The sequence below is a fragment of the Gadus morhua genome, chromosome 3 (genome assembly GCF_902167405.1).
Source record: "Gadus morhua chromosome 3, gadMor3.0, whole genome shotgun sequence".
NCBI classification, from domain to species: domain Eukaryota; kingdom Metazoa; phylum Chordata; class Actinopteri; order Gadiformes; family Gadidae; genus Gadus; species Gadus morhua.
The window spans coordinates 28,884,149-28,899,646 of NC_044050.1; the positions used below are offsets into that span (position 1 = coordinate 28,884,149).

Consider the following 15,498-nt stretch of genomic DNA (forward strand, 5'->3'; position numbering starts at 1 on the left):
CTCGTATGGATCCCTGTAGAGCGGCGAGGGTTCTCGACCCTCCCGGGACCCCCGTCCCCCGTCCCCCCCCGCCCTCCCCATCAGCCGGCTCCACTCACTGATCTCGGGCGGGGGGGCGGAGTCCAGCTGGTCCTCCTCCGCTTCCCGCTCCGCCCTGGTCTTCTTCTTCTCTGGATGCAGCAGCTGGTCGCCCGGACTCACCGCCACTGCAGGGACACAGCGGGCATGGGACGGCCCAAAGCGATCCAACATTAGGGACCGCCTCCCAACAGGATGGGATACCCTATCTATGGACTAGTCTGCCACCGGTCATCAGGGAAGCTGAACGTACTCTACAGACTGCGGAGGTACGATGTTCCTACAGTTAGGAACATCGTACCTCTACAGTCTGGAGGTACGATGTTCCTACAGTTAGGAACATCGTACCTCTACAGTCTGGAGGTACGATGTTCCTACAGTTAGGACCATCGTACCTCTACAGTCTGCGGAGGTACGATGTTCCTACAGTTAGGAACATCGCGGTGTGAAACGATGCTGGTGTCAGGAATGATACAGAATGCGTGGATGACGTTTGTCAGTGTCTGTCTGATCAGGACAATGTTCCTGTTTCTGTCTCCATCGATGCGTGTTTGTTCGTGCTCGTCTGTGTCTAGACTTCCAGTTTGCACTTTCCCTTGTAATTCATTATTCTGTCTGTTGTAGCGGGTTACGATGACTGCGACTGGATGCCTGGAGTCTCCTTATGGTAGACCTGCCAGCGCCCCTTCCCCCATTTACAATGTTCTGTCTGTCTGTCTGTCTGTCTGTCTGTCTGTCTGTCTGTCTTCCTTCCTTGCTAATTACGGGAGTTTTTCTTGCCCTCTGTGGGGGCTAGGGTCAGGGGAAATAAAATAGAAATAAAATAGAATTGACTTGATTTGACAGGTGCGGGCGACCTGCTAATGTAACAGTCAATTATACAGCAGTAATATGTAGTACTATAATTACACAAAATCTGTTTTAATAGTTAAAACCTGACATGTCCGGCCTCCTGAGTCAATATGTGGAACGTTTGAGACTCAGTTTCTGTACCCCGGCGTTCCCTTTCGTGGGTCCCCCCTATAAATGCGCTTCACGCTTTTGCCTCTCCCCTTTTGATGTTGTACTCCTTGGGAGAGGTGAGCGACACTGTGGTCACAGAAATGTCCATTTTAGCCTCTGTTAAACTACATTCATAAGTTTACCTGCTAGCTTCTAGCTTAGCGTCTGCTAAATGCCCTAAATGTAAACGTAAATGTAGTACGGTAACATATTTCTGTCATTTGATTCGTTTAGGAGCTCACTTTAATAAAAGTTGACCGGAGGATATTGTTGTTATTTACACCTTTGTCAGAATAAACGCAGATCGTCTCCAAAGACATCCTGGTCCGGGCCTCTTCATCACAACACAACGCCGACAATGCCAGGAACCAACCGGTTACGCCCATGAACCAACCGGTGCCCCCCTCCCCCCCGGGTACCTGCGGTGATGATGAGGCGCAGGCAGCGCACCAGGGAGCAGGTGTGGGAGGTGTACTCGGGGCTGGCCAGGCGGCTCCACACGCAGGGCTGCTGCAGGGCGAGGCAGAGGGCGGCCAGCCCCCACTGGAGGTCCACGCTGATGGGCAGCGCATCCTGCAGCAGCCGCCACGCCATCAGCTGCCCCGGGGGGAGACACAGGGGGTCAGCGTGGGGCGGGGGGCTCAACGATCGGGGCAAATAATACAATTTGCGATTATGCGTCCAATACTGCGAATGCGATTTAGCATGCGATTCTTTTATTATATTTTTGTTATGCATCAATCACTAAACAAGCAATAAATCATTCTGTTGTTTGACCAACACAACATTGGAAGCATTCAGCAAAAAAAATATCAATTACATTTTATCGCGTTATATTACATTGCGATGTCGGTTTGAATTGGTTTGATTGTTCTGCCCTAGTTGTGCTGCACGGTTTACTATGGAGCGCTGGTGATGGAGTGACAGTGGTTAGAGACGACAGCTGTCAGATGTGAGTGGGGGACATGTGCTGCGAGTCTGCGCTCTGTCTAAATGCGGTGTGAGACTGCCCCCGGCTTATTTCTGATTTACTAATCCGGGCGTCTCTTCTTTGATTTGACCAGGGAATCGATCGAGCCTGATCGTTCCTCCGCTTCTCTGTCGCTGTACAGTTTTCAGATCGTACCCGACTCAAGACTCACTTGTTCAGGGTTCACCTGAACTCTGCATAGCCTCCCTCCTTACCCCCCTTACACACTTAGTGTATGTTGTACATCCTGGCACTCATAAATAGTACTTAGCATTGTGTAACATCTTATCCTAGCTATCTCTGTCGTAGATGGGGAATGGATTAACCTATTGATTGTTTCTATGAACATCCTTACTGTACCGACAGTCATACATTGTCGTTTCTCTTTCTTCTGTCAAAAATGTACTCATTGTTAGTCGCTTTCGTTAAAAGCGTCTGATAAATGCCCTAAATGTGAATATGAATGTACTCGGGGAGAACTCCACAACTCCCAAAGCTAGAGGGTTTCACTGGAAAGCTATTCCACGCTCCACCTTTTTGCCATAAAATAAAATGCTAGATGCCCTCAATGTGAACGTTCATTTAAAAGGGGAGGACCTCTTCTACGCGACCAGAGGCGTCCCTCTCACCTCGGTGGCCGTGACGGTGAAGACGGTGATCAGGTGCTCCTTGTCGACGGGGATGTGCAGCGAGGCGGGCAGCCTGCTGACACTCAGAAGGTACTGGGACAGCGCCCGGCACAGAGAGAGCACCCTGGGGAAGAACCCTGGCTCGCCTGGAGCCACAGGAGGGGGTGGTGAGGGACAGGTAGACAGAGAGGAGAGGGTGGTTAAGAACAGGTAGACAGAGGAGGGGGTGGTTAAGAACAGGTAGACAGAGAGGAGAGGGTGGTGAAGAACAGGTAGAAAGAGGAGATGGTGGTTAAGAACAGGTAGACAGAGGAGATGGTGGTTAAGAACAGGTAGACAGAGAGGAGAGGGCGGTGAAGAACAGGTAGACAGAGAGGAGGGGGCGGTTAAGAACAGGTAGACAGAGAGGAGGGGGTGGTTAAGAACAGGTAGACAGAGAGGGGGTGGTTAAGAACAGGTAGACAGAGAGGAGGGGGTGGTTAAGAACAGGTAGACAGAGGAGAGGGTGGTTAAGAACAGGTAGACAGAGAGGAGGGGGTGGTTAAGAACAGGTAGACAGAGAGGAGGGGGTGGTTAAGAACAGAGGAAGGAGGATAGAAGGAGTCGGCATGAACAGATAGCAAAATAAAAACGATAGAGTAATAAAACAGTGAAGGAACATTGACCTGTAGCGCTACACTCCGGTTCAACAATCGGATATAGCAACTCCTCTAGGGAGGTTGTTAATGCAGCACAGCTTCAGTGGAAAAGACAGGGTATAAAACAATACAACAAAAACACAAAGTAGTGCGAAGGAAAACCAAAAGAGATGCAAATGTAAATGCTGAAATAATGACAGAACAGAACAAACAGTATGAATTATTAAGTGGCCAAGTTGTAGTACTTGTGTATTCAAGCGTGTAAATGCAATGTATAAAATGTTTTATACATAATCCTCAGAAGGACGGTTTATTTTATAGTATTCAGGTCATCAAGTGTTAATACGACCAATCTAATCAACCAAAGGTGTCACACTGTACTGTACTACATCGCGCTCCTACCCCCTCTCTACTCATCCGTACCGTAAACTTCAGCCAGCTGGTCCCAGTAGGGCTCGGGTTGGGTCGGACTGGTGGGCGGCAGGAAGGACTGGTGGGGCACAGGAAGTGCCTGGGTGACACCCGCCAGCTGCTCCAGGGTGACCTGCAGCGCCGTCTCCATGAGCAACGACCCCTGACCCCGGGCCAGCCGCTGCCTTCCCACGCTCAGGGAGGGGCAGAGCAGGCTCAGGTTGAAGTCCTGGGGGGGGGAACGGACGACACTCATTATGGGATGCATGGGAGGATGATGCCGTTACCCTCGGAGAACTTGAGAGACTCAGAACATGAACTGTTCTGAGTCTCGTTGGATAAAGGCGTGTGCTAAATGCCCTTAATGTAAATGTTGATCTCCTTGGGGTGATGGGGAGTGGAGGTGGGTGATGGGGGGGGGGGGGTGGGTGATGGGGGGTTGGAGGTGGGTGATGGGGGGGGTGGAGGTGGGTGATGGGGGGGGGCAGCTGTCTCACCTTGCAGCTCATGATGCTGGAGAGGTCGGCGGCGGGCAGCTTGGTGAGCAGCTCGGTGGTCTCCAGCAGCGAGCCGTCCCCGGCCACACAGCACTGGGACTTCACCAGGTTCACGTACCACTCCTGGAGGACGGGCCCAACGGTTACCCCTACACACACTACCGCTCAAAACGTTGGGGTCACTAGGAAATGCCCCTATTTTCTAAAGGAAATCACCGTTTCTTTTCAGAAATACAGACTAGACATTGTTCATGTGGTAAATGACCGTTATAGCTGGAAACGGGAGATTTTTAATTGAATATCTACATAGGTGTACAGAGAGACATTTCCAACAACCAAAGAGGCTGAAGAGGCTCACATTTGATTCCACTCTAAACGTGGAGCCAACGTTGCTATAGAAACACATTAGCAACGCACATTAGTGTAAATTCAAAACATCACCTTGTCGGCGACGACCAGTTCCGGGGCAGGTGGCGGATCACCGTCCAGGGGGTGTGACGTCACCGGGGGGGCGGGGCTAGTGGTCTCCTCGGCAACAGTGGCTCGGAACCTGTCCAGCAGAGAGTAGAACCTCTGGTGCCTGCAACAGGAAGGGGAGGAGTCAGACCACGGTCAGCGTTCGCCACGATCTCAGTACGGGTGCCAAACAATGCATCGACAGACGAAGACCCACCTCTGGGCCAGCCCGCTGGACTGGAGGTAGTCCTGGAGCCGGTCCAGTTCCTCCGTTGGCAGCTGGGCGATGCTGTTCTGCTGGGGGAACGGCAGAGAGAGCTCAGTGCTTTAGTTTAAACACAGTGGAACACAGAAGAAGAAGAAGCCCAACCCAACCCTAACTCAAGTCAATTGGCACGAGTCGATCTAATCAACAGGCAATATCCTCCGTCACGTACGTTTCTCACATACACACAGGAACATGCGCACACACCCACACAAAAATATACACACAAAAATATGCACAAACACACACACAGAGAGACATGTGCACACAAACACAAAAATGGACACACAAATACACAAAAACATGCAAGCACACACAACGGTGCAAACACAAAAACATGCGAGCACGCACACACGCACAAAACATGTGCACACACACACAAAACATGTGCACACACACATACACACAAAAACACACACACACACACACCCCCCACCTGCAGCGTCTCTGCCAGCAGCATCTCGACACGGCGACAGGCCAGCGTGTCGACCATGCGGGCCAGCACCCTGAAGGGCGTGCTGAGCAGCTTGTCCACGTACAGCATCAGCAGGGAGCCCGACTGGCTGAGGTGGATCCCCTCCAGGCACTGCAGGGTCTTCTTCAGCATGGTGGGCTGAGGGGGGGGGGGGGGGGACACAGGGTGTGAGAGGACAGATAGGCGGTATGGGAGAAGAGACAAGCAGTGTGAGAGGAGAGACACGGTATGAGAGGAGAGGAGAGGAGGGAAGAGGAGAGAGACAAGCAGTATGAGAGGAGAGGAGAGGAGAGAGAGGCAGTATGAGAGGAGAGGAGAAGAGAGACACGGTATGAGAGGAGATGAGAGGAGAGAGAGGCAGTATGAGATGAGGAGAGACACAGTATGAGAGGAGAGGAGAGACACGGTATGAGAAGAGATGAGAGGAGAGAAGAGGAGAGAGACAAGCAGTATGAGAGGAGAGGAGAGACACGGTATGAGAGGAGGGAAGAGGAGAGAGAGGCAGTATGAGATGAGGAGAGACACAGTATGAGAGGAGAGGAGAGGAGAGAAGCAGTATGAGAGGAGAGGAGAGACACGGTATGAGAGGAGAGGAGAGGAGAGAGAAGCAGTATGAGAGGAGAGGAGAGACACAGTATGAGTGGAGAGGAGAGAAGCAGTATGAGAGGAGAGGAGAGACACAGTATGAGTGGAGAGGAGAGACAGGGTATGAGAGGAGAGGAGAGGAGAGAGAAGCAGTATGAGAGGAGAGGAGAGACACGGTATGAGAGGAGCGAGGGGCAGTATGAGTGGAGAGAGGCGAGGTAGGGAAGTTGATGAGGAACAGAAATGGATGTTACGCTTAAAAGACAATAAGATTCCATTTCCTGTCGAAAACTAAAGCTGAAGTTCCTTGGTCTAAAATGAATAGATAGGAAAATATATAGCGCCAAAAAAGATGAAGCGGTAGTGGTGTGCGTTTGTTGTCTAGTTTCTGGGTCGCCTCGGTGCACATTAGTGACCGAGTGCTCAGTAGGGCTTTGACTTTTGGCCAAAAATCATATTCGAAGTTCGTTTGTTTATTAATATTAGTATTCGAATATATTCGAATATTTATTAATAATATTTTGACCATTAAATGCCTTCAGTAATACCTGGGCTGAATCCGAGTACTTAGTACATACTATTTATGTTCAGTGTCTACTACAGCTATGCGTAGAATGCCTAGAACGGTCTACAGCTATGCGTAGAACGCCTCTGAACTCTTCCGAACACCGCCGTAACTCCACCGGATGTTTGGAGATGACGTGTCTCCCCTCAGATGCCGGCAAAATTACCTTGATAAGTTACCTGTTTTCCATCTTGTCATCGTTGCTATTAAATTAAAAATGTCTTTTTACTTAATTACTTACTTTACTTTTTTACTCTTTTTAATGTCTCTTTTTTTCGCCGCTTTCTATGACGTCTTTCTAAGCCGCTGTTGGTAGTGTCGGGTCAGCCATCTCTTCTTCGTTCGTTACCACACCCGTAGTCTGGTAACGTAGTGACCTACCGTTGTATACCGTGGCGGTAGTACGCATTCGGAAACGTTTTCCGTGCTACACAATGCACACTGAGCATTCGGACGCGCTATATTTGTGGCGTACTACAAAATGCATACTATAAGTATGAGTATTCGGATTCAGCCCTTGATTGGGCTTTGCGAGGTTTGTTTACCGGCGTTGCTATGGTTACCGGTCTTGCGTGTTCCAACTGTTTATTATGTTTCTAATAAATCGCTGTCTAATCAATACTTCATTCACTGCCTCTTCCGTGGTCATTACAATATTATGAATAGACTGCATGGGTTCTCCGACGTCTCTCCCTCTTGGCCTGCCCATAACAGGTTCGAATATTAAGGGCTGCCTAATATTCGTTCGAATTATTTTTATTCTTTTTGATATTCGAATTATATTCGAATCACGAAGTTCGAAGTCAAAGCCCTAGTGCTCAGACGCTCATCGTGGGTCCATGAGAGACGCGGGGCTGTGCGGCTCACCGTGGAGAGGTTGTCGCAGCGCGACTGGATGGCCTGGATGAAGAGGCCGCTGGCGGCTGAGTTGCGGTGCACGGCGCTGATGAAGTCCTGCACCGGCGGCTCGTGGGACAGGCTGATGAGGTCGCTGACGTGGTTCACGATCAGCCAGGTGAGGTGCTCAGAGTCGTGGAGGTTCTGACACTGCAGACGCACACACACACACACAAACAAAGAGAGACACACAGATGAAGGGAGAGACCGTAAGTTATACACAAGGGGACTGCATGCATAACCCTCATTTCAATAATGAGTGTGTGTGTAGGTCTGTCTGTCTCCGTGCGCACGGAGCGAGAGCGAGAGAGAGAGTGAGTGTGTGTGTATATAGGTGTGAGCGTGCGTGCGTGTAGATAAGAACGGTATAATGAATGATCACACATCCACAGAGACGGCTGGTCTCACCACCACCATCAACATTCGAGGAACCATCTAGTGATTGTTGTGCTGACGTGCGCTACGGGGTCCGGGGGTCTCACCACGTAGTCACAGAAGAGGATGAGCGCGCCCCTGCGGACCACCTCCCTGTTGATCATGGCCAGACGCCACTCGGGCTTCTCGTCCTCGCCCTCCCCGGAGGAGTGGGGGCTCAGCAGCTTGGTGCAGGACAGGCTGTGGCCCCTGGGGACCAGAGGGGACAGGGGGGTGGCGGTTTAGCAGTGAGGGGGTTACCTTGATGAGCACCCCTCAAACACAGGGCCACTCGTGGTAGTGGAGCAGAACGGCTCAACCTTACAAGCTGTCGTTCATTTTGTGATAAATGCACCAAATGTCGAAACTCAGGCCAAACGACAGACTACTGTGTTGTGTCGATTCTTTCCAAGGCTAGCAGTGGGTCGGCTTAGCTCAGGAGGCAGAGCGGTTGTCTTGTAACCGAAAGGTTGCTAGTTCGATCCCCAGCTCCTCCTAACTGAGTGTTGATGTGTCCCTGAGCGAGACACTTAACCCTAACTGCTCCTGACGAGCTGGCTGTCGCCTTGCATGGTTGACTCTGCCGTCGGTTAATGTGTGTATTAACCGATGTAGGTCGCTTTGGATAAAAGCGTCTGCTAAATGCCCTGATTGTAATTGTGAATTGCATGCAGACATAACCACTTCCCACGCAGTGTGTTGCAGTTAAACTCTGCCTCTCTCTCCACGGCTGACTTCAGCCACGGCTCCCCGACGGAGTGTCACCCCCCCCTAACCTTTGTTTCCTTTGTATTTACTACTAACCGTAGTTCAGCCATTGTCTCACTGAATGTATTCCTGCGTCTTCCCGTGAGCATGCTCGAAAATCAAAACCAGATACTTTGCTCTGAGAAACTGTCCTAAAAATAAAATAATCTTCATCAACCACCACCACCAACGTCTCCCTCCCCCTTTGTACCACCATCCTCACCACCACCACCCCCCCCCCCCTCAGTACCTGGGGGTCTGGTGCACCTCGGCCCACCAGGAGTAGTTGGTGTAGTTGATGATGAGCAGCACCTGGCACCAGAGCAGCACCAGGGCAGGGTGGGTGGTGGTCAGGCCCTGGACCCGCGCGTTCAGGGCGTCCAGCGAGTAGAAGGCCCCCGCCTCCCCGCCCACGCAGGGCCCCTCCCCCTTCAGGAGGCGGGACGCCGCCGCCGTGATGCGCCGGAACATCCCTGGGGGGGGGGGGGAAGAGAGAGAGCGAGAGAATGTTATGGATTGAGGATATATTTCTGAATTCGAAGTATTGGGAGTTAGAGAGTAAGTATTGTACTGGTAGAAATGATATTTTTGCAGGTAACTGACAGAAATATGAATTATTTTGTTTTACATCCTTTCAAAATAGTGTTTTACAGACGTGCTGGTCCACATAGAGTGGTGCGTGTGTATGTACTGTGTGTGCGTGTATATGTGTGCGTGTGCGTGTGCGTGTGCGTGTGCGTGCGTGTGCTCTCACCGCTCTTGAAGATGTGGATGAGGCACATGAGCAGGGTGCCCAGCTGCTGGCAGTAGAAGGCGTGCTGCTGCTCCGTCATGTCCACCTTCACCTGGCGGCACGAGATGTCCTCCAGCAGCACCCCCACCAGCTGGAGGAGGAACCTGGGGGGGGGGGGGGGGGGGGGGAGAGGGAGGAGGAGGAGGAGGAGGAGGAGAGGGAGGAGGAGGAGGAGAGGGAGGAGGAGGAGGAGGAGAGGGAGAGGGAGAGGGAGAGGAGGAGGAGGAGGAGGAGGAAATTCATTTATAAGGCACATTTAAAAACAGTTTTCACTTGCCAAAGTGCCGTACATGGTGCAAAGAGGCATATAAAGGAACACATACCACATAGGGATGGGCACGAGTGGTAAATTCCAAACTCGAGTGATCGAAGGAATTCCTCGAGGATCAATCGAGTACTCGTTAAATCAAATCTATTTTTAGAATGCAACGCATCTGCAGCAGGAATAGGCCTGATGATGAACGTCAATATTACCAACCAAACATGTAATGCTTATTCTCCATCAAAACAGTCAGAGTTATCAGAGTATTCATTATTTATTTTTGTTATTTACCGTTCAAAACACATTTTCCTTACAAAAATAAATATGCGTCTCACAATTTAAATCACGTCGAACCAAGGCCTGTAACAGTTTAAAAAAAACGAAACAAGTAGCCTAACCATTGCAAATAATTTAAAGCTGCAACTAAAACGGCAGCAAATGGACTATGGAAATACTCAGCGTTGTGATCTTCTCTACACGCCCGGGATTACAGCTGCGTCTTGCGGCGGTGAAAATAGCCGACACACTTTCACTTTCACCGTTGCTGCGGGTCCGCTTTGCCGAACTCACCATTGTGTTTCAGGAGCATATGTTGCCGCATTGTACTTTCTGGTAGCTCGATTTCGCTTGGCATATTTTACATTTCACCTTATGATCTCCTATTTCTTTAGAGTATTTCAATTCTTCGCTGCGGTTTGCTTTAACCGCCATCTCTTAACTTTTTGAATTCTGGCGTGCTTGCGCACGGAACGCGCCATGGAAATGGATGCATTTCATTTTCTTTGTGCCCACGTCATGCGTTAGTGGCGCCGACAGAAAATTGATACATTTGCTTCAGAAAACTTTGTTTATGTGTGTATATGCAAACTCAAGTTTGCCTGTCCACCAACCGAGTTCATTTGTAACGAGGAGTACTCGAGTAATCGATTCCTCACGCCCATCCCTAATACATAGACATAGATAAAAACATATAAAATAAACGACCATATCACAAAAGGGGAGGAAAGGCCAGGGAAAAAAGGTGTGTTGTTCATACAGATACAGTTTTGTTGGTTTCTTATTTTTATATCAGTTAACCCATTCGTTTTTTGGCACCTCGCTCCTCTTATTTCATTAGCATATTAACGGTCATAACCGGAGGGGGGGGGGGGGGTTACCTGGCAAACGTCTCCTCGGGCTGGGCCCTCACAGCCACCTCCCCGCCCGCCTCCTGGTTGCCGGGGGCGACGGCGGCGGCGGCGGCGGGGGGGGCCCCGGCCTGGGGGGGCCCGTGCTGGTGGAGGGCCCGGATGGTGGGGCAGCCCAGCAGCGCGGGGGACAGGGAGAGCTCGTGGACGCGGGACAGGACGATGTCCTCGGTGGACTGGGAGATCAGCACGCGCAGCACGGCCAGGATACCGGACACCCACAGCTGGACGGTGGAGACCGAGGCCTGGGGGGGGGGCGGGGGGGTTAGACCGGGGGTGCTCAAGAGGGGGTACCCGTACCCCTGGGGGAACCTTGGATACCACAGGGGTATTAAAAAAATAAAAATAAAAAAAAAACATGACCCTGAGCTAGTTTCGATTCTGAAAGCTAGACAATTAAAGAAGTGTTTGAAATGGAAATCTGTAAATAAGGAGAACGGTAAAACCATCAAAAGACTCACTTGTTCAGAGTTCACCTGGACGCTGCAAAGCCTCCCCCCCTTCTCCCCCCCTTACTCCCCTAAAACCCCCCCCTTTTACACACAGATTGTATCTCGTACGTCCTGCCACTTAAAAAACAGTGCTTAGCATCGTGTAGCGTCTTCTCCTAGCTATCTGTGTTGTGTACGGGGAATGGGTTAACCTAGTGATGGTTAGTGCTTGGCACTTGGTTCTATGAACATCCTTAGTGTACCGACAGAGATAGATTGTTGTTTCTCTTCTTCTGACTAATGTACTTATTGTATGTCGCTTTGGATAAATCGTCTGAATGTAAACGAGGCCTGGGCGGGGCGTTACCATGGTAGCGGGGGTGGTGAACATGCTCTTCAGCAGCATGTCGACGGGCCGGAGGGAGGAGGGGGCCACCGTCTCGAAGAGGGTGTTGAGCACGCCCAGAGCCTCGGGGGAGTCCAGGTGGATCTGGGGACACACGGCTCACCCGCTCAGTCCCGCGCGTTCTGCACAACGCGTCGGTTCTCCGTCACCGTGACCTCGACGATCTGCACCTCCGTGGCAGACATTTTGTCGCACACAGATGGACGCACACACAGATGCGCACACACACACATACACACACACACACACACACACAGACACCGAGACAGAGACAGAGACACACACACACACACACACACACACACACACCTGCTGCTTGGCGATCATGGGCAGGATGACGTCGGCGATCTGCCGCGACAGCCTCTTCCACTTGTCCTCGTTCTCCTTGTGACACTGCTGGAGGACCAGGATGAACATCTCCAACACCTGGGGAACAGAGAGAAGGCAAGACGGAGGCACAGACATTTTAATCAATCTAATTTAATCTTAACAGATTTCCCTGCTCCTCCAGGTGGCGCTCAACACAAGAATGAGGGAAACTTGAACGGGAAGTTCACCAGCCAAAGACAAGGAACTGAAAAACTCAGTTTGGACCATGAGTAAAGACAGTCCAGCACTTCACCTCTTCACACTGATTCAGTATTCATTGTTAGACAAGACATATATCGTGATGTATCGTTATAGGATTGTCAAAAAATATATTGAATATCGTAGAGTCACTGTATGGCCCCGTCATCAGTATGGTGAGGTACTACCCTGTGATTCCCGCCCCCCCCACGACCCGTCCGTGTGACAGAGCGCGTGCCGTGCGCCCCCCTACCGACCCGTCTGTATGACAGAGCGCGTGCCGTGCCCCCCCCACCTGGTGGTACTGGATGAGCCTCAGCAGCATGGACACCACCACCTCCTTCTGCGTCTCCAGCTCCTTGCCCGCGTCCGCCTTGTTGGAGCCGCGCAGCACGAACAGGTCGTGGACGATGGGCTGCAGCGCCGGGATCGCTATGGCAACAAGAGGGGCGGTCCGTTAGACATGACCCGGTGAGCGAGTGAGTGAGTGAGTGAGTGAGTGAGTGAGTGAGTGAGTGAGTGAGTGAGTGAGTGATTGAGTCCGAGCGAGTGAGTGAGTGAGTGAGTGAGTGAGTGAGTGAGTGAGTGAGTGAGTGAGTGAGTGAGTGAGTGAGTGAGTGTGTGTGTGTTCGAGTGAGTGAGTGAGTGAGTGAGTGAGTGAGTGAGTGAGTGAGTGAGTGAGTGAGTGAGTGAGTGAGTGAGTGAGTGAGTGAGTGAGAGAGAGAGAGTGAGTCCCGAGTGAGTGAGAGTCCGAGCGTGGCTGAGGGTGTCCGTGCGCGTCTGGCTGAGTGTGTGTGTTGGTGGGTGAACCGGAGTGCGTGCGTGTGTGTGCAGGGGGTTCACCGTGGGTGACGGCCTTCCTGCCGCTGGCCATGATGCCGTCACACAGCTGGATGATCTTGGGGATGCTGATGATCTGCTTGGAGTGGTAGCGCTCGTACGACAGCAGCACCAGGAACAGGAAGATGTTGGGGATCACCGCGTCAGAGTCCCTGTGGGTGGAGGGACGAAGGTTCACGGTAAAACACACACCAGTCTCCCCCAGAAAATATCTTAGTCAAGTTTTGAATTCCATTCAAAAAACTTTATGGCACGACCATTGTTGTTAACAGCATAACCGATGCTTTTTATCTTTATTTTTTATACCTGAGTATGTTTTCTTTTCCTACGAGAGATTTCTACTTTGTTCATGCATAATAATTTAAAAATATTTATATTAAAATATATATATATTATTAATAAATTATTATTTTTTTGTTTTTTTTAATGCATTGGTAGTCAAGGCGGGGCCTTATGGTTGCTAAGGCGGCCGCCTTCACCATACAGTGCTGGGGGAAACGCTGCACACGATGCACGCGCTCAGAGGGTCCGACCTGCTTGGAGACGCGGCCCCCGGTACGGGTGAGGGAGGAAGTCTTACCGGAACTGGCCGACTTCAATGAACTCAAACTGCTTCAGGACAAAGCCGATGAACACCTGAAAGGGTTCCAGGGGGGCAGGCATTAGAATCAGAAGGCAGCAGGAACCAGAAACAATGAGGGTGACGGAGAGAGGAACCCCGGCCTGCGTCCCACCTGGTCCGAGTCCAGCAGGCAGTAGTTGACGCGGAGCTGGACGAGCTGGGCCAGCAGGTCCAGGACCTGCCTCTGCAGGGCCACTGACGTGCTGGTGGTGTACTGCTTCAGGGCCTTGATCACCAGCGGCTCGAACAGACGGATGTGGTTGTGGATGGCGTTCTGTGGAGGTACAACGGCATGAGGTCATTACTGACTGGGCAGGGGGGAAACCAGGCAGGGGGAGAGGGGGGAAAGGGGGAGAGGGGGGGGGGCTCCGAGTTCGCCCAAGATCAGGGTCCGAGGCTGGGGGGCCTACCTTGTCTCCCCTCTGCCGCGTCACGTTGGTGATGCTAGACCTGAGCTGATTGGACACTTTCTGCATCACATCGAACCACCTGGAGGGACAGAGAGAGACGGGGACGTCAGTTTGTTAGTCCTAAAAACCAGTCTAAAGGAATTGAGCCCACTATAGATTGCCTTCATCGTACGAGAATCTTTCAGTAAGAACCAGTGCTATGAGCAGTTACAATGCTCGATGCTGTATCGGTATATTCTCTGTATCGGCCGATACTCGAGTTCAGGAATCGAATCGGGAAGGATGTAAAAGGTAAGGGCACATCTGCAGGTGACCCACCCGGACGCGTCCTGCTCGTGCTCCGCCTGCACCATGTTCCTCAGGCTGGCGTCGGCCAGGGCCTGGGTGAAGTGCGTGTAGGGCGCCATGAAGCAGTAGTGGTAGAGGCCCGGCCGCAGGTTGGAGGAGCCCAGCCGGAGGGCCTTCCCCTGGGAGCGGCTGGGCCCGCTCAGCGCCCCATCGTACTGGGAGGCCAGGTTGGTGCCGAACAGAGTCTTCAGCAGCTGGTGGACACCACACAGGGAGAGGTTTATGAACCACGGGACGGGGTCGGACTCTGCTGCACCACTTCACAATGTTGACGCTTAAAGCTGCAGTAGGCAATTGCTTTAGAAGCTTTTTTTTTGTCGTATTCCTTGATTGGATGACCTATTTATCTACCCATCTACCTGCCGTGCACTGATTGTGAATGACCCGAGTCGTCCACACAGCTAGGCAGAGCTATTGCTTAAGCTAGCAGGCTATTCACATGTTTTGGGGGCGTGGCCTTGGATGCCACACCCCCAAAACACATTCAAAATCTAGAATACTCTGGCTGCTTTCTCCGATTGGCCTACCCTAGCTTTAAAACTAAACACAAAAACTACGAACAATCTGATAACCAAGAACACATAACATGCACAACAATACATTAATAACAATATACACAAAACATTAGGATTCGGGAGCAACGCCCCATTGTGAGAGGTTTGTGTGGAGCCATCGCACAGGGAACCCGATAACTTTACAGGCCCTGTCGGCAGGAACCAGCGTCTCTCTGCGTGGAGCCCACGGGCGGCGGGGCACGGCTCAGCCCCGCGGCCACAGGGGGGCGCCACACACACAGCACCAACAGGGAGGCAGGCGTCAGATCTGGGATCAGACTGAGGTCCACAAGGTACACACAGCGGGGCACTGACCTGCTGGACGCACAGGGTGGCCATGGTGGGCTCCCTCAGGAAGCAGGCCTTGAGGTAGCCCAGGATCTCCTCCACACACTGACAAGGAACACGGAGAGTATCACGACATTGCTTAGACCTAAAAAAAATGTTGG

At 51.6% G+C, this 15,498-nt stretch overlaps 1 protein-coding gene and 1 non-coding gene across 7 annotated transcripts in view; both read right to left on the bottom strand.

The window, feature by feature from the left end:
- Positions 1–15,498, bottom strand: part of htt (huntingtin) — a 56,794-nt gene that overhangs the window by 18,716 nt on the left and 22,580 nt on the right. For all 6 annotated transcript variants that reach the window (XM_030350559.1, XM_030350558.1, XM_030350561.1 and 3 more), the window contains 22 exons: positions 15,365–15,442; positions 14,466–14,689; positions 14,148–14,226; positions 13,850–14,011; positions 13,696–13,751; positions 13,119–13,267; positions 12,571–12,707; positions 12,018–12,134; positions 11,670–11,792; positions 10,842–11,116; positions 9,384–9,526; positions 8,880–9,102; positions 7,951–8,092; positions 7,439–7,618; positions 5,383–5,559; positions 4,899–4,975; positions 4,667–4,805; positions 4,226–4,348; positions 3,741–3,957; positions 2,680–2,825; positions 1,500–1,677; positions 99–206 (listed from right to left, as the gene is read on the bottom strand). In XM_030350559.1, the coding sequence (XP_030206419.1) occupies positions 99–206; positions 1,500–1,677; positions 2,680–2,825; positions 3,741–3,957; positions 4,226–4,348; positions 4,667–4,805; positions 4,899–4,975; positions 5,383–5,559; positions 7,439–7,618; positions 7,951–8,092; positions 8,880–9,102; positions 9,384–9,526; positions 10,842–11,116; positions 11,670–11,792; positions 12,018–12,134; positions 12,571–12,707; positions 13,119–13,267; positions 13,696–13,751; positions 13,850–14,011; positions 14,148–14,226; positions 14,466–14,689; positions 15,365–15,442 (3,253 nt within the window). The remainder of the gene's footprint in view (positions 1–98; positions 207–1,499; positions 1,678–2,679; positions 2,826–3,740; positions 3,958–4,225; positions 4,349–4,666; positions 4,806–4,898; positions 4,976–5,382; positions 5,560–7,438; positions 7,619–7,950; positions 8,093–8,879; positions 9,103–9,383; positions 9,527–10,841; positions 11,117–11,669; positions 11,793–12,017; positions 12,135–12,570; positions 12,708–13,118; positions 13,268–13,695; positions 13,752–13,849; positions 14,012–14,147; positions 14,227–14,465; positions 14,690–15,364; positions 15,443–15,498) is intronic.
- LOC115541165 (small Cajal body-specific RNA 14) lies at positions 15,154–15,283 on the bottom strand. Its single transcript, XR_003976303.1, has one exon.